General features: G+C 39.0%; 1 protein-coding gene across 1 annotated transcript in view; it reads right to left on the reverse strand.

The window, feature by feature from the left end:
- CFAP54 (cilia and flagella associated protein 54) overlaps positions 1–24,272 on the reverse strand; it is a 382,051-nt gene that overhangs the window by 11,649 nt on the left and 346,130 nt on the right. The window contains exon 68 of the mRNA XM_030819793.1: positions 2,993–3,126. Within this exon, the coding sequence (XP_030675653.1) occupies positions 3,007–3,126 (120 nt within the window). The 3' untranslated portion in view covers positions 2,993–3,006. The remainder of the gene's footprint in view (positions 1–2,992; positions 3,127–24,272) is intronic.

A 24,272-nucleotide genomic window follows, 5' to 3' on the forward strand; every position in this document is an offset into this window, starting at 1 on the left:
ATGGTTTAAAATGGGGAAACTGTTACTGTATGGTCTGGTGCAGTTTTAGACAGTATTTCTCTCAGGCAAAACAACACTCAAGAATAACAGCATCTGTAAGAACTGAAAGTGAAGAAAAAGTAAAAAAAAAAAAAGTGCTGAAATGTTATCTGCAATAGTTGGAAGAGATCTGCCTTCCCCAGAGGAAACCAATATATTAGCACAGATAACTGATAACACTGGGGACCCCCTTCCATGGATTATTGGGGCATCCATTAAGGTCTGCAAGTCATTTTTTAAAATCGGCCCCCAGGGCAGATAACAAGTGTCCCAGTTTTAGCTTGAAACTCAACTATGTCTTCCTCTCCCTTTACTATCCAATTTCCCAGAGCCATGGAGGGGGTAGAAGGGCAGAGGAGGCCAGCTTAGCGATGAAGAGCTCAGATTCTTCCGGGAGGATTTAAATCCTGGCTCTACTTCCGACTAACTGTGATTGTTAGCCAAGTTATTTAACTGCCTTATGTTTTCGTTTCCTCATCTGTGATATAGGGTCAGTAATACTATGTGCATCGTGGTCATAATTCTTGTGAAGACAGGAGGGAGAAAATGCACTGAAGCACTTACAAACATGTGCCTGGCAGGTAAATGCTCCAGAAAGGGTAGGCAATAATGTTAGCGGTAATGATGGTGGAGTGTTGGTGATACCTCTGCCTCCCTCCTTTTTTTTAGAACTCCATAGTGCCATCTTTCCTGGATTATATCCATCCATCCATTCATCCATCCATCCATCCACCCATCCATCCATCCATCCATCCAACAAATATTATAGACCTATGTGCCAGGTATTGTTCTAGGGTTCTATAAAAAGAGTACAAGCACTTATGTTCATTAAAGTAAAGAAAAATGAAAAGTATCTAACTAGTAAAAACTTATTAGTGACAGAAACCAGAAGATGGGCATTTGCATTCTTTGGAAATTAACATGAGGTTGAGGTAAATTGTCTTGGTTATGAGTCATGCTGTTTCCACACCTGTATTAAATGTGTAGGTACTTTGTTGCACCTTTCTTGACCTTGATAACTAGCTTTGCATAATAAATTAAACTCTCACCATTGAGAAATGCAAACCCTTCAAAGTGATCTCTAACCCAGCAAAGAAATGTGTAAACCCCAGCCTCAGACCAAAGGACTCAGAAGCCATCTTTACATGAGAGCCATTACCATCCAAAAGGCTTTTCTGTTTGAATCAAACTTTATTTCACATGAGGGTATAGACATCAGGCAACAATTTTTCCCTTTGAATTTATGAGTAAATATTTGGTTCTTTTTCTCTTTCATTAAAACATGGTTTCCTATCGGTCTTCTTGTCTTTTGTTTCTTTCCCTTTCATTATATCTTGCATTCTTATCTGCCCTAGAGGCCAGGCCATCATTCGTTCCACTCATTCCTTTCATTCTTCCAATATTTATTAAATGCGTACTAGTGTCAGGAACTTGTCACTTCTCTCCTCAGTCACTTGTAATGGCACCCTATCATCTACTGATTCAATCCTGAAGTCTTCATTCTAGTTTCTCCTTACAGTTTATTTTCCATCATGACTGTGCACACTCCAGGGAAGTCACAGTCAAGTCCTTTGAATATAAACCATATGTATTTTTGTTTTTATGCCTCTGTTCTCCTCCAGTGTGCCCCCTTCTAGCAAAATTTTTTAGCAAATTTTCAACTATGAAAATCCTTCCTATCCTTAAATGCTTTGCTAAAGGCTTGTTTCCTCTACATAGTATTCTAGAACAATTCTACCTTTGCTCTTCCCAGACTTTAGAACTTCATAGATGTCAACATTTAAAAGCTTAGGGAGTAACATAAAATTTCTACTTTTTCTTATATTATCAAAGGAGACTATTTTAAAATGCCAATTGCCAGCTACTATTACCGTTGTTTCATTTTTTTTTTAAAGGCCTTTTTAATACTAGTAGGAAATTCAGAATAGAGGATGATACATTAAACCAATTCAGCTTTAGAAAAACACATTTGTGTTGTTATTTTTTTAAACCATGAGTATTCATTCACTGACTAGCATCTGGGAAGCATTCACATGTGGCATTTTTAGACGCTAGACAAAATGAGTCGGAAATGCACGGTCCTTTTCCAATTTGGCAGGGAAACAATGCTCCCAGCACTCTATTATTACATCAGGCATTGTGCTAAGCACCTTATTACTTCAACTCACCCAATTAATACACACAGCAATCCTATGAGATAGATACTAACATCCCCATTTTACAGATGAGGAAATAAAAACTTACAGTATTTAATTCTCCAAAGTAGCAAAGCTAGCAAATGGCAAAGTTACTATTTAAACCCAGGTCTATACAATTCTAAAGCTGGCACTCTAAAATTCTATGAAATATTGCCTCTCAGAAGTATAAAATATGGAAGGTCTCATTTGCTACAGATTTTTTCCCAAGCCATTTAGAGAATTTCCAAAGTTGAAATTACCACATGTTGGGGTTTAATCGAGGGTTTTTCAAGACTAGTGTTAGTGACATTTTGGGCTTGATAATTCTTTGTTGTGGGAGCCGTCTTGTGCATTGTAGGATGTTTACTCACTGGATGCCACTAGTACTCTACCAGAGACAACAACCAAATATGTCTCCAGACACTGTCAAATGTCACCTAATGGACAAAATCACTCCCAATTGAGAACCACTGGTTTAATCCAATCTTGCTTTATGGACCTGTCCAAAAACAACCTAAACATAAATGACTCCAAACGTGAAAACAGTTGCACTGCGCACAAACTTGCTTTCTATGAATAGCTCTGTAAGATAGTTTTAATAAGCAGCAGCACTGTCATTTAATTGAAGTACAATTTAAGACATTCCTCAAAATAATTTTAAAGAAATTTAGCTTGTGTAAAAAAACAATTTTATGTTTGTTGTTATAAGAGGACCGTTCCAAAAACTTAGCTCAAACCAAGAGAAACAACAACAATTAAATCCTTTATAAGGTTACCGTGTATAGGATGTTCAGGGAATAATTGACACAATCCAGTTGAAAAGGCTTCCTCCTGATAAAATGCAACCATTAGCCAGATCAAAAAGTCTCTCAAGATTGAATATAGATGGCAGCGAGATATCAAATGGGACCTGAGGAAAAACACAAAAGTGTTCATGAAATGCATTGTTTCAAACTGTTGACAAAGTTTTCAAAATACCCAAATACCAATTTCTAATAATTTTATATGAAAGATAGTTAACTTGTGTGCCTCAGGTAAGGCACAAAGTTTCATACTTCTAAACTGCTGAAATGGCACATATATCATTCTACATCCTATTAAGATTCATACATGAGCCTATAAAACAGCAAACACTTCTAAAAATATGGACTATTTGTATTTAGGTAATCATTGTACATGGTTCTAAATGTAAGACTTTTGGCCCTTCTCCTAATACAACGCTTTGCTGCATAACAGGTTGACCAGTTGGCAAATCTCCCTCTCTCATTTGGAGCATAAGTCTTGACACAGTGAAGAAGGATGCACCAGGAAGTTATGTTTGGAGATCAGTGTACCTGAAAGAGGCACCGTGTTATCAAGAGCAAGACCTAGTACAGCCAAAGTCATCCTGGGCAGGCTGAAAAATGGAAAATAAAGACTGCTTTTGTGGTCATAGCACTGGTCATTGATTGGGGGAAGGACAGGGAAGAGAGAACAAAAATGAAGGAAAGAAAACAAATGTTTGCTGGGGACCCACTTCATGCCCATCTAGGTATATACTTGTGTAGAATGACCACAATGAGTTACAGCCCTGTGGGTCTGAATCTTGGTAAAGAAAAAAAAAAAATTAGAGAACAAGTTTTTATTAATTTCTTGACTACTTGTTAAATGAGCCAGCCATTCATTTTATTCTTAAAAAAGCATAATGAACCTAAATGTGGATATTGTATTTGAAGGCTGGTTTTTGTTAACTTTTTTGTCACTTTCCTGGATTAAAAAAATGATAAAGTATTCCAGTGTTTTCTATAACTGCAAACAATAGAGAGGTGAATAAATAAAAAATTAATAATCTCTTCCTTCCTTGATCAATCCTAATACAATCAATGTTTCCAGATTGGAGGGTATCCTTCCAGATGGTTTTTTTCTTTTTTAAAAAAAAAACGGAATTATTAGGTTTCCATTATTTGCTTTTTCAGTTAGCAATATGTAAGACAAATCCCTCCTTAATCAATTCAGGGAGACAGAATAACTACATAGTGTTAAGAGTGTGCATCCTGGGGTCGGGTGCGGTGGCTCACGCCTGTAATCCCAACACTTTGGGAGGCTGAGGAAGGAGGATCACAAGGTCAGGAGTTCACGACCAGCCTGGCCAACACAGTGAAACCCTGTCTCTACTAAAAATACAAAAAATTAACCATGCATGGTGGTGGGTGCCCATAATCCCAGCTACTCGAAAGGCTGAGGCAGGAGAATTGCTTGAACCCAGGAGGCAGAGGTTGCAGCAAGCCGAGATCACACCATTGCACTCCAGCCCGGGCAAAACTCCATCTCAAAAAAAAAAAAAAAAGTGCATTCTGGAGTAGGACTGCTTGTTTCAAATTCAGACCTCACCACTTACCAGCTATGTGAAACTGGGTAAAATGTTTGATCTGTTTGAACTTTAATTTCCACATGCATAAGCTAGAAATTATCTATTTTGAATTGATTTTTGTATATGGTATAAATAAGGGGTCCAGCTTCAGTCTTCTGCTTATGGCTAGCCAGCTACCCCAGCACCATTTATTGAACAGGAAGCCTTTTCCCCATCACTTGTTTTTGTCACCTTTGTTGAAAATCAGATGGTCATAGGTATGTGGCAACATTTCTCAGTTCCCTATTCTGTTCCATTGGTCTATGTGCCTGTTTTTATACCAGTGCCATGCTGTTGTGGTTATTGTAGTCCCACAGTGTAGTCTGAAGTCAAGTAACATAATGCCTCTAGTTTTGTTCTTTTTGCTTAAGATTGCCTTGGCTATTTAGGCTCTCTTTTGGTTCCATAATTTTAGTTCCATTAATTTTAAAATAGTTTTTTCTAGTTCTGTGAAGAATGTTGGTAGTTTGATAAGAATAGCATTGAATCTGTAAATTGCTCTGGACAGTATGGCCATTTTAATGATATTGATTCTTCATATCCATGAGCATGGGATGCTTTTCCATTTGTTTGTGTCTTCCCTGATTTCTTTGAGCAGTGTTCCATAATTCTCATTGCAGGGATCTTTCACCTCCATGGTTAGCTGTATTCCTAGGTATTTTATTCTTTTTGTGGCAATCGTGAATAGTATTGCCTTTCCAAAACTATACAAACCTTGAAAGATAACCTAGGCAATACAAAGCTGGACATGGGAATGAGCAAAGATCTCATGACAAAGACACTAAAAACAATCACGACAAAAGCAAAAATTGGCAAGTGGGATCTAATTAAACTTAAGAGCTTCTGCATAGCAAAAGAAACTATAAGAGTAAACAGACAACCTAGAGAATGGGAGACAACATTTGCAAACTATGCATCTGATGAATGTCTAATATCCAGCATCTATGAGAAACTGAAACCAAATTTACAAGAGAAAAACAATCCCACTAAAAAACGGGCAAAGGATATGAACAGACACTTCAAAAGAAGACATACATGCACCCAAGAAGAATATGAGTAAAAGCTCAATATCACTGATCATTAGAGAAATGCAAATCAAAACCACAATGAGATACCATCTCACACCTGTTATATTAAAAAGTCAAAAAATAACAGATGCTAGTAAGGTTGCAGAGAAAAAGGGAACATTATACACTGTTGGTGGGAGTGTAACTTAGTTCAACCATTGTGGAAAGCAGTACGGTGATTCCTCAAAGAGCTAAAAGTGGAACTATCATTAGACTCAGTAATCCCATTACTAGTCATATACCCAGAGAAATATAAATCATTCTACCATTAAGACTTCAGACATGTGCACGCAAATGTTCATTGCAACACTATTCACAATAGCAAAGACATGTGTATTGGTCCGTTTTCATACAGCTGTAAAGAGCTGCCTGAGACTGGATGATTTATAAGAAAAGAGGTTTAATTGACTCACAGTTCCACATGGCTGGGGAGGACTCGGGAAACTTATAATTATGGCAGAAAGCAAAGGGAAAGCAAGCACCCTCTTCGCAGGGTGGGAGGAAAGAGAGAACCAAGGAGGAAGAGCCACTTTTAAACTATCAGATCTCATGAGAACTCACTATCACAAGAACAGCATGGGGGAAACCACTCCCATTATCCAATCACCTCCTACCAGGTCCCTCCTTGACACATGGGAATTATAATTTGAGATGAGATTTGGGTAGAGACACAGAGCCAAACCATATCAACATGGAATCAACCTAAATGCCCATCAACGACAGATTGGATAAGGAAAATGTCGTACATATACACCATGGAATACTATGCAGCCATAAAAGAAAGAACGTGATCATGTCTTTTGTGGAATATGGATGAAGCTAGAGGCTATTATCCTCAGCAAACTAACGCAGGAACAGAAAACCAAATACCACATTTTCACTTATAAGTGGAAGCTAAATTATGAGAACTTATGGACACAAAGAAGGAAACAACAAACACCAGGGTCTACTTGAGGGTAGAAGGTGGGAGGAGGGAGAGGAGCAGAAAAGATAACTATTGGGTACTGGGTTTGATAAGGTTTGGCTGTGTCCCCACTCAAATCTCATCTTGAACTGTAGTTCCCATAATCCCCATGTGTCACGGGAGGGACCCGGTGAGAGGCAATTGAATCATGGGGATAGCTACCTCCATACTGTTCTTGTGATAGTGAGTTCTCATGAGATCTGATGGTTTCATAAGGGGCTTTTCCCTCACCTCACTCGGCACTTCTCCTTGCTGCTGCCACGTGAAGAAGGATGTGTTTGCTTCCCCTCGCACCATGATTGTAAGTTTCCTGAGGCCTCCCCAGTCCTGCAGAACTGAGTATATTAAACCTCTTTTCTTTACAAATTACCCAGTATCAGGTATGTCTTTATTAGCAGTGTGAGAACAGACTAATACAGTAAGTTGGTAACAGAAGTGGGGTACTGTTGTAAAGATACCTGAAAATGTGGAAGTGACTTTGGAACTGAGTAACAGGCAGAGGTTGGGACAGTTTGGAGGGCTCAGAAGAGGACAGGAAAATATGGGAAAGTTAGGAACTTCCTAGAGCCTTAGAGGGCTCAGAAGACAGGAAGATGTGAGAAAGTTTGGAAGTTCCTAGAGACCTGTTGAATGGCTTTGACCAAAATGCTGATAGTGATATGGACAATAAAGTCCAGGATGAGGTGGTCTCAGATGGAGATGAGGAACTTGTTGGAAACTGGAGCAAAGGTGACTCTTGTTATGCTTTAGCAAAGAGACTGGCGGCATTTTGCCCCTGCCCTCCCTAGAGATCTGTGGAACTCTGAACTTCAGAGAGATAATTAAGGGTATCTGGCAGAAGAAATTCTAAGCAGCAAAGTGTTCAAGAGGAAGCAGAGCATACAAGTTTGGAAAATTTGCAGCCTGACAATGCAATAGAAAAGAAAAACTCATTTTCTGGGGAAAAATTCAAGCCTGCTGCAGAAATTTGTATAAGTAACAAGGAGCCAAATGTTAATCACCAAGACAATGGAGAAAACATCACAATTTATGCTCCAGGGCAAGTCAGAGACCTTCGGGGCAGGCCCAGGGCCTAGGAGGGAAAAATGGTTTCAGGGGCTGGGTCCAGGATGGCCCCTCTTGTGTGCAGCCTAGGGACTTGGGGTCCTGCCTCTCACTTGTTCCAGCCATGGCTAAAAGGGGCCAAGGTACAGCTCAGGCCATCGCATCAGAGAGGTGAAAGCCCCAAGCCTTGGCAGCTTCCGCATGGTGTTGTGCCTGTGGGTGCACAGAACTAAAGAATTGAGGTTTGGGAACCTCAACCTAGATTTCAGAGGATATATGGAAATGCCTGGATGTCTAGGCAGAAGTATGTTGCAGAGACAGGGCCCTCATGGAGAACCTCTGCTAGGGCAGTACAGAAAAAAAATGTAGGGTCAGAGCTCCCATACAGAGTCCCCACTGGGGCACTGCCTAGTGGAACTGTGAGAAGAGGGCCACCATCCTCCAGACTCCAGAATGGTAGATCCACTGACAGCTCATACTGTGCACCTAGAAAAGCCACAGACACTCAACACCAGCCCATGAAAGCAGCCAAGAGGGGGGCTATACCCTGCAAACCCACAGGGGCAGAGCTGCCCAAGGCTGTGGGTTTGCATCAGCAAGCCCTGGGTGTGTGACATGGAGTCAAAGGAGATCATTTTGGAACTTTAAGTTTTAATGACCACCCTTTTGGATTTTGAACTTGCATGGGGCCTGTGGCCCCTTTATTATGGCCAAGTTCTCCCATTTGGAAGGGGTATATTTATCCAATGTCTGTACCCCCATTGTATCTAGGAAGTAACTAACCTGCTTTTGATTTTATAGGTTTATAGGCGGAAGGGACTTGCCTTGTCTCAGATAACACTTTGGAGTTGGACTTTTGAGTTAATGCTGGAATGAATTAAGACTTTGGGGGACTGTTAGACAGGCCTGATTGTGTTTTGAATTGTGAGGACATGAGATTTGGGAGGGGCCAGGGGCAGAATGAAATGGTTTGGCTGTGTCCCCACCCAAATCTCATCTTGAACTATAGTTCCCATATTCCCCATGTGTCGTGAGAGGGACCTGGTGGGAGGTAATTTAATGATGGGGGCAGTTACCACCATACTGTTCTTGTAATAGTGAGTGAGTTCTCATGAGATCTGATGGTTTTATAAGGGCCTTTTCCCCCACTTCACTCCACACTTCTCCTTGCTGCCCCCATGTGAAGAAGGACAAGTTTGCTTCCCCTTCTGCCACAATTGTAAGTTTCCTGCAGCCTCCCTGGTTCTGCAGAACTGTGAGTCAATTAAACCTCTTTCCTTTACAAATTACCCAGTCTTAGATATGTCTTTATTTAGAACATACTAATACAGGCTTAATTCCTGGGTGATGATCTGTACAACAAAGCCCCATGACACGAGTTTACCTATGTAACAAACCTTCACGTGTATCCCGAACCTAAAATAAAAGTTAAAAAAAAAGAAATTATAATAGTTCCTATATCATCTTTTTACAAGGATTAAATGAGTTTATTCAAATAAAACATAGAATGGTACCTGGCATACAATGATGACTCAATAAAGGCTACATATGATTATCATTATTGAACACATCCTTTTAAATGGCTACCTAACACTTCATGGACTGGCTGTATCCTGATTTATACCATCATTCTCTGTAGAGGTTTTTTCTAGTTTTTGTACATGCTTGCTTATTTATATATATTCTTGTGTACAAGTGCTTTCAATTTTTGTATTATTGATTCTCTAAAGTTATTTTATTTAGTCATGTGCCATTTACCTTTTACACCTTAACATTTATTGCCAGAATTACTTTCCAAATATGTTGGGGCAATTATCATTTCAACCAGCAATATATGAGGGTTTCCCTACACTCAAGGTAATGTATTAGAGAATGTTACACATCTTTGTTGTTGTTGTTGTTGTTTTGCTATTTCGCTACTATTTTTTATTCAGAAAAATACAAGAAACATTTTGGAAAGCTAATGTTAACTGGTTTATTAATATGTTGAAACAATATGTGTTTACCATGATTATTATGGTTGTATCTCTTTGCTACTTAACTGCACTAAATAGTCCACCTATTTTATAGTAATGCATTATCTCATGTCTGACTTAATCCTTTTAGCAGATAATCAAGGTAGGAAACAAAGAGATAATAATTAGCATTAATATATTTGTATTTTCTGTTGTGCTCTATTGCTTTCATTGTGGAATTCTTTCCATGTTAAAGATAGGAATGGCTTTTTTTTAAAAAAAAATAAAGTGGCTACATTAATTTTACTTAACATTAGCGTTATCTTCATGACATAATTTATATACTAGATACAAATAGAGCATTTTGGTCTCTGACCTTGTCATTGAGCCTCCAGAGACAAGTGGTCATTTGTCAAAGGATGAAGATTAATTGCTTAGTTTATTTATGGAGGCCACGAGTGAAAGCAACAGATTAGAAAGAGAAAATAAAGCAGTTGTCACCCAGGAGTTATTAATCCTTGTTGGTCCTCAGGAGAACACAAACTACCCTGAAATGTCAGAACCGACCCTTGTGTTATTATGCCTTCCTTTCTAGACATTCCAGGCATTTTAAGCCTGTTGGTAGACAAGTCAGATACTTCAAATTTTAGTTATTTCCATCATGCTAAAATACAGCATTCTATATTTTCCTCTTGCCAAACACAATTCTTTCAAGTAAAAAGCAAAAATTCTTTGAAGTAAAAATTCTTCTGATTGAATTATAACGTAGACAGAAAAGGAGGAGAAGTCAGAAATGTGCAACTTGCATATACACTTTTTTTCAAAATGAACATATTCATGTAATCATCACCCAGGTCAAGAAATAGAACATGGTCAGCACTCAAGGAGTCTCCCTGGTGCTACCTCCTAGTCACTGACCAGGTGTGTGTATATATATGTCTTTGTTTTTACTGCATATGAATAGAACCTTGCAATATGTAATCTTTCCTGTCTGGCTTTTTTGAGTTTCATCCATGTTGTTGAATGAAGCAATAGTTTGTTCATTCTTATTGATACATAGTTTTCATTGTATGAATGTGACACAATTTATTCATTTTTCCAGTTGACGGCCAGTTGAGTTACTTCCAATTTTTTGGTGTTATGAATAAAAATATCTTTTGATGCATATATGTCACATTTCTATTAGGCATATACATGAAAATGGAATTTGCTGGGCCATCAGGTACATGTATATTCCTCTTTAAGCTGATATCTAAAAATAATTGGATATCTAAAAATAATGCACCTCAACAATTTTCTAATTTATATTTTCCACCAGCTCCAGTTATTCCACATCTTCACAAACTCTGACAATTTCTGTTTAAAGCTGTGGCTGTTCTGGTATGTTTTGCATGTGTCGTATACCACCATACTATGTTTTTAAGGTCACATCCCTGAAAACTAGTAACACTGAACTTAAGTATAGGTCTCTTTTGAAGTACAGGTCTTTGGTCCAATTTATATTGAGGTGTCTTTTTCTCATTCATATATACAGGAATTCTTAATATAATCTAGAAACAGGTCCTTTGTTGGGGTATATATAAAAATTTCTCCCACTCTGTGGCTTGCCATTTTGCCCTCTTTATGGTATCTTAAAATATAGTCCAATCCATCAGTCTTTTCTTTATGATTGGTATTTTCAAAAGTGCATCCTATTTATGAAAGCTTTGCTAACACCAAGGTCATGAAGATAATCTCTTATTATTTCCTCTAGCTTTATTGTTTTATCTTCCACATTTATTGCCACAATCAATTTGGAATTCACTTTGTATATTCTGTAAAGTAAGGGTTGAGGTGCATTATTTTTAGATATCCAATTGACCCAACTCATTTATTGAAAAGATGAGTTACCTCTGTCATAAATCATGGGATTGCATATGTATGGATCTCTTCCTGGACTTATTATATATAAATACAATAGAGAGTTCAGATAGATGAAGCGAGAGCATCTCTATTCTATAAATGTATAGAGACTATCTACCTACCTACGTACCTATCCTCTCTAACTCTATTTATCTATACTTACTGCAATCTCATGCAGTGTTATTGTAGCTCTTTAATGGGATTTGATAGGTAGAAGTTTAAGTCCCTCCACTTTGTTCCTTTTAGATGGTCTTAGCTATTCTAGGTCCTTTGTATGTCCATGTGAATTTTCCGGTACTACTATAAATGAGAGTTTAATTTTTTTAAATTTCTGATTATTGCTTCTGTTATATAGAAATAAAATTTATATTTCCAGTGATAGTACAGACAGCAACTTTGCTAAATTCACTTTTTCATTCTAAGAGTTTTTCTGAAGACTATTTTGGATTTTCTATGTCTGTGAATAATGAAAGCTTGCTTTCTTTCTTTCCCATACTTACACCTGTTAAAAATTCTTCCTTTATTTCACAGGCTAAGAACTCCCATACAATGTTAATTAGAAGTGATGATAGGGTATTATTAACAAATGACTAGTTGATTTTACAATTCAGGAGATGGGAAGGTTTTTTAAATGAATAGTATAGAAAAGTTGTCTGTTATTAAAACTACATCCTTATCTTTACTTATATCCTGTACTATTTTTGTTAAATTTATTCCTAGGCATTTTATAATTTTGCCACTATTTTAAAAATTGCCATTTTAAATTATTATTAGAAGAAATTATTATTATTATTCCTAGAAGAAAGAAATTATTAATTTTTATATCCAGCCACTTTATCAGATTCTCTTAGTTCTAATCATTTCTAAAAATGCTTGGGTTTGGGTTTTAAAATGATAGTATTTACAAATATGTTTGCCTGTTATTTCTTAATATTTACGTTTACAGATTTTATTCTCTTGCCTTATTACAAGAGCTAAAACTTTCAAAATAATCTGGATTCACAGAGGAGATAATGAGCTTTATTATTTGGAAAAACTGCTACTTAAATTAGGAATAGAATTAGAATTAGGAAACCACCTAAATATGGTCAGGATACATTTATGAAGCAAACATTTTACTAAATATTAAAAATTAAAAAGCCACTACCTTCGAAATCATGAAGACAAGTTTTTAAAATGTTAAGTTAGATGAAAATGCTAAATTTATTTCATAGTCACAGCACATCAATGTCATAAATATTAAGTGAACCTGAATGTGCTTTAGGAAGTCAGAGTTATACCTTCTCCCCAGAGGGTTCAGGATTAAAAAAATAATAATAAAATTTACATAATTTCAAATAAAATGATAGCATTAAAAGGTAAAGTATTTCTTTCGGGACCTGTATTAAAGTGAGCCCACATAAATTTTTACAAAGTGATATGGTTTTTACACTGATATGGTTGGCTCTGTGTCCCCACCCAAACCTCATCTCAAATTGTAATCACCACCTGTCAAGGGAGGGACCTGGTGGGAGGTGATTGGATCACGGGGGTGGTTTCCTCCATGCTGCTCTCCTGACAGTGAGGGAGTTCTCAGGAGACCTGATTGCTCGATAAGTGTCTGGCATTTCCCCTGCTTGCTCTCTCTCTTGCCTGCTGCCATGCTCTCTCTCTTGCTTGCTTCCCCTTTGCCTTGCGCCATGATTGTAAGTTTCCTGAGGCCTCCCAAGCCATGCAGAACTATGAGTCAATTAAACCTCCTTTCTTTACAAATTACCCAGTTTCAGGTAGTATCTTTATAGCAGTGTGAGAATGAACTAATATACACACCCATGAGACCTAGAGACTTTAAGGGACTTGCCCAAGGTCTCTCAGCTATTTAGTATCAGAGCCAGGATCCACACCTAGGAAGACAGGCTCTCAGAACATGTCCCTCTCCAATCTGCAGCACTGCCACTCCCTACCTGACAACTATGCTCTAAGTTCCCTCCCGCCATGTCTGTCAACCAGTGGCAAGTCCAAGGCTCTCCATGAAACACTCCTGCTTCGTGCAGCCTCTCCCACTCCCCTGACTCAGACTCCTGCTCCGCCCTTGGCTCAGTGCTCTCTATTTTTTTTTTTTTTAAGATGGAGTCTCACTCTCTGGAGTGCAATGGTGTGATCTCCGCTCACTGCAACCTCCACCTCCTGGGAGGCCATTGTCCTGCCTCAGCCTCCCGAGTAGCTGAGATAACATGCCCGGCTACTTTCATTTTATTTTTTTTTTTTAGTAGAGACAGGGTTATACCATGTTGGCCAGGCTAGTCTTGAACTCCTGACCTCAAGTGATCTGCCCACCTCGGCCTCCCAAAGTGCTGGGATTACAGGCGTGAGCCACCGTGCCCGGCTGTGCTCTCTTGGCATGCTTTTCCAGCTCAGCTTTTGGAAATTTTACAGACGACTCTAGGGCTGCCATAGGGAATTAGAAATCTTTTATGTTTGCTTGCTTGTTGTAAATAGCTTTGAGTCCAAATTGTCCAGGAAAAGGGTACCAAGGTTCCATTCCCTAGGTCAGGAATGGCTTTGTGGAGATGAGGGAATAAAATGGACTGGCAGATAAAAGACTGTGAATTAGTTAGTTCAACTAGGTTACACTTGAAGGAGCTATTTGAAAGAAATGGTGATGATTTTGTCTGCCTAGAGAGGATGAAAGTCTGAAATAGTAAGAAGAAGGGAAAGGAAATTAATCAAGTGGGGGCATACTGAAGGGGGTTCATTAAAATCTGGCCTGAATTGAACTTGTTTGGGAAAGTTTTGAAAGCCATTAGAGAGTTAAAGGTTATCTGCCAATGCTTTATTTTATGACTTTCTGCATGATTACTAGATTCTATCATAATAAAGATTTTATTACTTGTGCTCTTGTGTTCCAACAATTTTCCTTAATCAAAAGGAAAATCATGTAGTCTTCAAAGAATCTATGATTTTTCTCAATCCAATTAGATTTTGTTGAGCACCTACTCTGAGGCCTCTTCCTTCTCTCTGTACACTGTCAGTTACCTTTTCATCAATTCTAAGCGTTCCATGACCAAAAGAATAGAGGGGGAGGAGCCAAATTCTTACTATTCAATTAGGCGTGCCTATTCTTTTAATTGATAAGTGGGATATTGAACAATTGAGAGATTTGTGATATGGATGGATTTAACTTTGCCTCCTTTCAAAAACCTTAAAGCACAGGGAGTAAGAGCCATGAAAAAAAAAACTTTAATAGCTTAAAGCAAATAGTATTTTCATCCAGCATTCTCACATGTAAGTTTCTCCACCATATTTTCTATTTTTTCTTAATACATCACTTTTCTCTGAAGTTAATGATTTATTGGATTTTTTCCTAGACTGGGGAAAAACATGCATTCTAAAGTAGAAAGGATAATATGACACAAGCTTACTTAAGAATCAATATCATGAATGACTGGTGATCCATCTAATAAAGGTTCCAGATGAGAGGGACCTAGATATATTTGCTTTCACTGTACTTTATATGATTAAGAAAATCCCAATACCAGCAATAATAGATATTATTCTCCCCAATCCAACAGGAATAGCATCCAGCTCTTAGGAAGGTAACAGGGCTTTTCCACAGCTCTGCCAAACCATAGAAATTTCACACTTTGTGAAGAAAGAGATTATCTTTTCATCACTCTAAATTTTGTGTTAATAAAACTTTAAATGTGACAAAAAAGGTGTTTTTTTAACATAATATGAGATCAATGGTTATATTGGTGAGATGGTAGAAATCTTTTTTTTTTCTTTTTTTTTTCGTGAGACGGAGTCTTGCTCTGTAGCCAGACTGGTGTGCAGGGTGCGATCTCAGCTCACTGCAACCTCCACCTCCCAGGTTCAAGTGATTCTTCCTGCTGCAACCTCCCAAGCAGCTGGGACTACAGGCACATGCCACCACACCCAGCTAATTTTTGTATTTTTAGTAGACATGGGGTTTCACCATGTTGGCCAGGATGGTCTTGATCTCTTGACCTTGTGATCCACCTGCCTTAGCCTCCCAAAGTGCTGGGATTACAGGCGTGAGCCACTGCACCCAGCCAGTGGAAATCTTTTAATATTAAATACTAAATAAATAACATTATTTTGGTTGGGCACCGTGGCTCATGCCTGTAATCTCAGCATTTTGGAAGGCTGAAGCAGGCGGATCATTTGAGGTAAGGAGTTCAAGACCAGCCTGGCCAACATGGTGAAACCCCGTCTCTACTAAAAATACAAAAATTAGTCAGGTGTGGTGGTGCATGCCTGTAATGCCAACTACTCAGGAGGCTGAGGCAGGAGAATCGCTCAAACCCGGGAGGTGGAGGTTACAGTGAGTCAAGATTGTGCCATTGCACTACAGCCTGGGCAATAGAGCAAGACACCATCTCAAAAACAAAACAAAACAAAACAAAAATAACATTATTGTAAAAGGCATTTTGCAGAGAATAAGAAAATTGGAAATTAGAAGATGTAGGAGAGAAAGCATTTGTGCAGAGAATTGGTTCAAATGTTACATTGTCTAAGAATAGAAGAATAGATTATTCTTGAATCATCCTCACCAACACTACCATTGTCATTGTCACTTTACAAAGACTGAGCCACAGCTGTACCTGGCATTTCCTTGAGCTCTAGAGCAGAATGCACCTATTAATAAAGGACAGTTCTTGCTTAGACACATTATCCCACATGCACAGACAACCAAACATTTCAGTCAAATCCAAAACATTTCAACATGAGGGGTTCTGTGTCCCTTCTCACATCTAAGTGGATGTTTTGAACAGTGGCCTCTTTATTGGAATGCATGAGAAGCACCTCCATGAGACAAGATATATTGCAGGAAACTGCAGCCACTGAAATATATGTTTAAAAATCAATTTCAAGTTATGTTTATTGTTTAGAGTTGCGGTATAATAAAAAATACACATTTGGTCTTTGTCCTGGGTTCCTGGCACAGAGCTCATAAAACAGGTGGAACTCACCATCTTTTATATACTAAGGGGTAGGGGGAGTGATTAAACCCAATCACCAATAGCTGGTGATTTAATCAATCACACCTATGTAAGAAAACTTCCATAAAAACTCATGAGGATGGGTTTTGGGGAGCTTCTGGGATGGTGCACAAATAGAGCACAGGGAGGGAGGGGAGCTCACCAGGAGAGTGCTGGGAGAGAGGGTGGCTCACCAGGAGAGTGCTGGGAGGGAGGGCGGCTCACCAGGAGAGTGCTGGGAGGGAGGGTGGCTTACCAGGAGAGTGCTGGGAGGGAGGGCAGCTCACTGGGAGAGGGTATGGCTGCTCCTTGCCCCTTCCCTGTGCTCTGCCCTATGCATCTCTTTTATCTGGGGTTCCTGTATCCTTTATAAATTGGTCATCACAAATAAAGCACTTCCCTGTGTTAGGTCATTGGTCATAATAAATAAAGCACTTCCCTGTGTTCTGTCAGCTGTTCTATCAAATTACTGAATCCCAGGGGAGGGTCCTGGCAACTCCCAAATATCTAGTTGGGCAGAAGTGTGAGCAATCTGGGTACCCCATTTGCAGCTGGCATCTGAAGTGAGGGAAGTCTCACAGGACTTGGCCCTTAACTGTGGGGTCTGTGCAAACTCTAGGTAGTTAGTATCAGAATTGAATGGAATCATTGGACACCCAGTTGGTGTCAGAAAATCATAGAATTGCTTGGTGTCAGGAAAAGCTGCACAACTGTCATACCTGGTATTATGAAAATCAGGGCAGTGCTCAGCTAGAGAATACCTTTGGGGTCACTGGTGCCTTTCCCTCCTTGGCACCCAGTCTGCACGCACAGCCCTTCATACCCTATTCCAGGCTCAGCTAAGGCACCACTTGATGAAAAGTGATAGAGTTGACAGTATCACCTCCACCATGGGTATATGCTCTTTATAGGGAACTATTTAAGAAAACCATTCTACAAGACCAAAGGAGACCCTTAAGAAAATAGTGAAAGTTTAGGCCATACATATCCAGACTTATTCTGACTGCTCAAGACTCCAAGGCCCAGAGAAAAAAGCCTTTGAAATCTGACACCCTATTGTGCAGAAAAAACAGCAGCTCTCTTTCCCCAGGAAAGAATTTTTCAACCTGTAAAGAGCTAATAAAGCATCCCAAACAGGGAACATTCCCTCTAAACTATCAAAAGCTCCAATTAGAGCAGGAAGCATGAGTTACACAACCAACAACCCTACAATAACCTGCACAGGGTGTACAGGCCTGATGCAAGTTCAGGGCCAGTGGTTCGGGGCTCATAACTGGGGGCTGGAAGGAAGAGTTGAAGGAAATGGTTTCTTGGATGGAGTATTTAAGAGAAATGGCTATATTCAATGTGTTAAAAAACTAAATGTCTATTCCTCATTCTCTGTGATTAGATGTGATTAATTACATCTTTACCTTTATTTTCAGGGAATGGTTTTAAAACTTTGCTAAGACCTCATTTTTATACTCTGAGAAAATACTTTCTGTGAGAAAGGAAGCCTGAGTTTATTGACTGGATATAGACCAGGGTCTGGTTTACGGAGTTTTATTTCATTCATAAATTAACTGTTATAACGGAGGTCAAAAGAGAATGTGACTGAACTATGGGTCATGTTGTATAATATGTTTTTAATCCCAAGTGGGTGACACGTGTATGTTTCCCCTTCCTTCTACATTAAAGAGAAACCTTAAGCCAGGAAGCCTGTTTCTTAGTTCCTTTAGACTCTTCTAATTCCAATAAATAGGGATTATGTATTCATCACCAGTCGGGGATCTTCATTTTCTATTTTTTGAGGTCATTGTTGGGAAGCAGACTCTGACATGGAACTTAGCTGTCAGAAAGTTTATTAGGATTAGGGAATACCCTTGAGATCACAAGCCATGGGGAAAGGGAGGGAAGCAGAGTTAGGCAGAGGGAGAAGCTGGGCTGCAATGCAGTCACAATAAAGGGCTCTGCCAACCCCATAGGGAATTTTGAGGTTGGGGTGGCCCTTCAGAGTGGTCCTGAATTGTGGTGGTGGTGGGGTTGGGTCTTTGTACTCCCACATCAACCAGTAATTGGATGTGGGCTTCCCTCCAGAAAGAGTTCATGTCCTTCAGTTGAAGGAAGTTGCTAGAGAGAGTTGAGAGTTGAGGGCTGTCAGCCATCACATTCCCAGGGCCGAGAAAATGAAGTTTTCAATCCCGAAGGGGAGGTTTGGGTGGCTCAATGCAGGAGCCACGACAGCCATGAAGATTTAATTTAGTGGTTATACTACCATTAAACAAATAGCAATATGGCTACATGCATAATACTATAAAACCAATATAAGCTGTGAGAGATTTAAAGTATTAACTAAGAACTCATACCAAATTTCCAGATGCTTCTTTTCTGGGTCATGGTAAAATAAGCCTAATACATTTCCAGCATCACTTACATTAATCTATTACTTGATTACCCTTAGGAATACTCCATGCTTTAGAATGTAAGAAGAACTAGAGATTAAAGAGGAGAGTAAAAATTAGATTCAAAAATAATATCTTCCTGTAAACTTAAATATGAAGAAATTCAACAATTCTACCTGAATTGTAACTTTACTTGAGAAGTTCTGCATGGAAGCTCTAGAACTTTCCATAACATTTCCAAAAGTTGAAGCTAGAAAAGCCTGGGTGTCTGGACAGCACTGAGCCAAGGGAAGGAGCAGGAAACTGAGTCAGGTGGGAGAGGGAGAGGCTGCACAGAGCAGGGGCGTTTCATACAGAACCTTGGACTTGCCAGTGATTGACAGACATGGTGAGAAGGAGCTCAGAGCATAGTTGGGAGCTGGGGGAGTGCCTGGGTGTGGATCCTGGCTCTGACACTAACTAGCTGAGAGACTTTGGGCAACTCTTCAGGCCTCAATTTCTCACATGTAAATAAATAGTTAAGATGATAATAGTATCTATCTTAACTAGAAAAAGGAATTTGAAGCCACAGGCTTAACTTCAGAATGTACTTACGTATTCATTTCCTACTGCTGCTGTAACATATTTACCACAAACTTAGTGGCTTACAACAACATGAATTTGTTCTCTTATAGCCCTGTAGGTTGGAAATCTGAAATCATTTCTCTGGGCTAAAGTCAAGGTGTCAGCAGGGCTGGTTCCTTCTGGAAGCTCTAAGGGGAGAATCTATTGCTTTGCCTTTTTCAGCTTTAGAGGCTGCCTGTATTTCTTGACTTGCACCCCTTTCTTCACCTTCACGGCTCATCACTCCTGTCTCTGCTTCCGTCATCACATGGCCGTCTCCACTTCTGGTGTCAAATCTCCCTCTAGCTCCCTCTCATAAGGATACTTGTGATGACATTTAGGAATCACCTGGATCATCTGCCCCTCTCCCCATCCTTAACTTAATCACATCTGCAAAGTCCCTTTTGGCATATAAGGTAACAGATTCTGGGGGTTAGGATGTGGACCACTGTGGAGAGCCATTGTTCAACCTACCACAACATGTCTGAAATGCAATGGTTTAGTCAATAAAAACGTAATATTTCTATCACATTTGCTCCAAAGAGCTTTGGTAGTTGAAGTTATTGAATTATTTCTATTTAAAAATTCATGGCATGCTTGCAAATGCCTATTGTGCCAAAAACTATTAGGTTCACTAAAGTATATACTTGCACCTCTACAATGCTCTAATCATATTCTTGTGTGTTAGATTGAGACTGATAGGGTATAAGCAAAAATTCTGACAGCTACTCCAGGCAGCCTCTTATAAATGTTCACCCTAATTTATTGTCCAAATTAGGATTTTTTACAGAGTAAAAAGAATTTACGTATTTATGAATCACAACTCTAACTCAACACATGTAAATTGTGATTGTGCCCGGCAAACTGGGATGTATGGTCACTCTATGTAAAAATATCCTGTAAAATCCTCTACCCCTCTTTTCTCCTGCAGTGGTTTCCTTAGAGGTCATGCAGTGCAGTCAGCACAGTTACAAGTTGAAGGAGAGTCGCCCAAACCTCACTGGACTTTGCATGAGAAAGAAACAACCCTTTATTGCCACTGAGATTTGGCGCTTATTTGTTAGCACAGCAGAACCTACTCTATCCCAACTACAACTTAAGCCCTGGCAAGCTTGTTCTATCCTCACTGTATCTCCGAAAAGGGGGAAATTCCATTACAGTAAAGGTTTAGTTCCATTTAAAGGTCAGGGATTTGAATCTCAGCAGCAAAGTTATAGGAAGAAATGGTATTACTGGCAACCTCATAACTGGGTTCCCTCCTGAAGGGCTCTGTGTACTCTGCCTGTGGGTTTTTGACCTGGGATATAGAAATGAAAAAGCCAGAGTTCTAACAATACTTGGCATTTATTGATGCTTTTTGATGAAGGAGCTCACTGGGCCTAACTTCTAGCAACTAGGAATGGGAGGCTCTTTTTTAGAACAAAGGCTTTATAAAGACTATGAACTAAAGTTTGCATTTTGTTCCTGGGACTTTGTTGCCTAGAATCAAAGCATGACAGGCTTTGTTAGCAGCTCCCACTGCAGTAGCAAACTGGAGGACAGATCTTGTGTGTCCAGTGGAAAGAAATCCTGCTCATGCTGACTTCTTTATTCACATCAATATACATCACTAGCAGCTGCAAACTGTTCTCATAAGGCAATTTCTTATAGCAACTCTAGTAGAATCTACAACTTACAAAGAAATTGCACATAAATTATTTCATTTAACTCTTTTTAGTATTTCTAACTCGAACAATTAGCCTTTGTCAGTTAATATTAATAAGATGATGTGGAGAAGTAAAGGGCAAGAAAAACGTAGTAGGAAGGAGAGAAGAGGAAGAGGAGGAAGGGTAGTAGTAGGCAGAAGAGGAGCACTTTCGCTGAGTGCCACTGAACATTCACTATTTACTGTGTGCTAGGTACTGCACCAAGCACTTTGGGCTAATGATAATTCTGTTGCCAAAATAAAATGTGATAATATTATTAAATTTTTTTTGTTCATCAAAAGGATAGTTTAATGGCTCTCCACAGAATTTAGCTGAATGAAAAAAGGCCAATCTCAAAATGTTACATACTATAAAATTCCTTTTATGCAACATTCTTGAAACGACAAAACTGCCAATATGGACAACAGATTGGTGGTTGCCAAGAGTTAAGGAGGGGGTGGGATTACTAAAGGACAACAGAGGGGATCCTTGCTGTGATGGGAATGTTCTCTATCTTGATTGTATCACTGTCAAGATTCGGGTGTGATATGCAACAGTTTTGCAAGATGTTACCATTGGAAGAAACTGAGTAAAGGATACACAGTGACTGTATTATTCCTTGTGACTGCATGTGAATCTCCCCAATTATCTCAAAGTAAATAGTTTAACTTAAAACGGATGGTTGAAAAATAATATCAAGAATATAGATATTATCTGCCACAAATACTTACCAAAAAAAGATACATATTAAAATGATCATTTACTCTGTGAAATTTACAAATATTTAGATAGGCTAAGTAAGAGCTACTAATGAAGGGAATTGTTAAAGGTCAAATGAACAAATGATTCATTTCACATTATTTTAAGGCTGGAAAAATAAAGATGACCTCAATGTATTGAATGCTTACCACTGGCATTGTACTGGCACTATACTAAATGTGTTAAATATTGCTTCTAATGTAATCCTATAGGAGAAACAGCTTTCACCAATTTATAGATAAGGAAGTGACGCCTAGGGAAGTAACTTGTCCAAGGTCATACAACCAATAGGTGGCGGAACCAAGAATCAAACTATGTTTTTGTCAACCAAGATACCTTGCTTCAGAGACCTTCAACAGAATCTAGTTGACCTGAGGTCTTTCAGGACTAATGACTTGTTCACAAGGGCAAAACTGGGACTCGAACGTATGCTAAGTGCTCTTCCTAACATATTATGCTACCACAAGTGGTTGAGGAAAGGACATAATGGCATTAGCAGCTCAAGATATAGGTGGAATAGATGCAAAAATCTCAAATGGCTAATGCCCAAAGTCAACAAGGGAAATGGGTAAATTCATACCTGCTTCTTCTTTATTTATTTAAATTTAAAAACATCTGTCAGGAGACTTTTCAAAGGTTTGCCAATTGACTCAGCTCTATGAGGCAAAAATTAAACATCCTCCTAAGATGAAAATATAATTCCATTGCTAAAAGTCTAGTTTTCCAACCAAGGTGAAACTGTTTGGTAAACTGAATGAAGGAAAGGAAACTAAACATTGAACTTGATTTCCAGCAAACTAGAAAGCAATGAACAGATTTGCTAATGATTCCCCTGTCTCTCACCTGCTGTGAACGTACACAAAATGACTAAACTTCAGGAAAGTGTGCCTTTGAGGTTGCAGTACAGTTGTATCCAGAATGGGGCCAGACTTGGTTTATCAAGGAGTGCATATACTTCTCATCACGTTCACAGTAAATACACAGTATCAGGTTCATCATGATATCTCAGTTTAAATTATATCCAAGTATTATACCCCCAAATTGCACATCTAACAAAAGTGGAACTGCTACTTTGAGCACGGATAACACAAAGGCTCTAGGTTCCTTGATGAAGGACAGCATATTTCACCTTGACACCATTGCTGGCAAATCTCTGAGAGATGAGAGTTTTGGAAATGCTATAAACAGCTTAGCCTTTTCTTAGCATTTTGAAGAGCACATTAATAGCCTGGCCTTTTCTTAAGGGCTTTCTTTTTTCCTTAGCCAAATTTGACAGTTAGAAGTGAACAGTAAGTGGATGGAATCAAAGTCAGTGCTGTGTTTTAAAAGTAGTGTGGAATGGATGTCATCTGGCATTGTCTTCAAAAGAATATAAGAATATTAAGTGGATGTCTCATGAACTTATATACAAAGGATACTCTTCACTTGAGGACAGAATGATAATGTCTCACAGAAGAAAGATGTAATTATAGATGCCCATAAAATTTATTCAGACATGTCTTGGTTTGTACAAAAAAAAAAAAAGAAACAAAGAAAAGAAAGAAAGTCTGTAGCTCTCAACTTAACCAAAGGAGGTATATTAGTATAATTAATTTTTAAATAATTAGTAAATACCTACTACAGAATATGTAGAACCTTATAAATGACAGTTTAGAGAGTACTGTCATTACTACCATTTGGGAAATCTTGTTTCAAAGAAACCAAGGGTCATACAGTAATGTAATAATATTTGCCAATGGATATTAAATAGCCTAGCACCATCCTCTAGAATTTTACATGCTAAAAAAAGTGAAGTGGAAGCTCTTCCACATCAATAGGGGTACACGCAAGCAAGTCCCATCCAGTACCCAGAAAAACTGCATAGATTATTTCAAAGGTTGCTTTGAGAATCCACCTAGTTTATCCTCTACCATGTGGGTCTAAACACACTCAAAAATTGCCTAAGCAGGTTTCTAAGAACAGCCTCTGCTCAGAGGAGGAAAAGACCTAGTTTTATTGGATGTCATGGTAGATTGCATTTTCCCCAAATGGCTGCAACAATAGCTGTGAAACCACATTCCCTTCTTAAAAGTTGACTTCAGGCTGGGCGCGGTGCCTCACGCTTGTAATCCCAGCACTTTGGGAGGCCGAGGCGGGCGGATCACGAGGTCAGGAGATTGAGACCACGGTGAAACCCCGTCTCTACTAAACATACAAAAAATTAGCCGGGCGTGGTGGTGGGCGCCTGTAGTCCCAGCTACTCGGAGAGGCTGAGGCAGGAGAATGGCGTGAACCTGGGAGGCGGAGCTTGCTGTGAGCCGAGATTGCACCACCGCACTCCAGCCT

Source organism: Nomascus leucogenys, chromosome 10, assembly GCF_006542625.1.
Source record: "Nomascus leucogenys isolate Asia chromosome 10, Asia_NLE_v1, whole genome shotgun sequence".
Lineage (NCBI taxonomy): Eukaryota > Metazoa > Chordata > Mammalia > Primates > Hylobatidae > Nomascus > Nomascus leucogenys.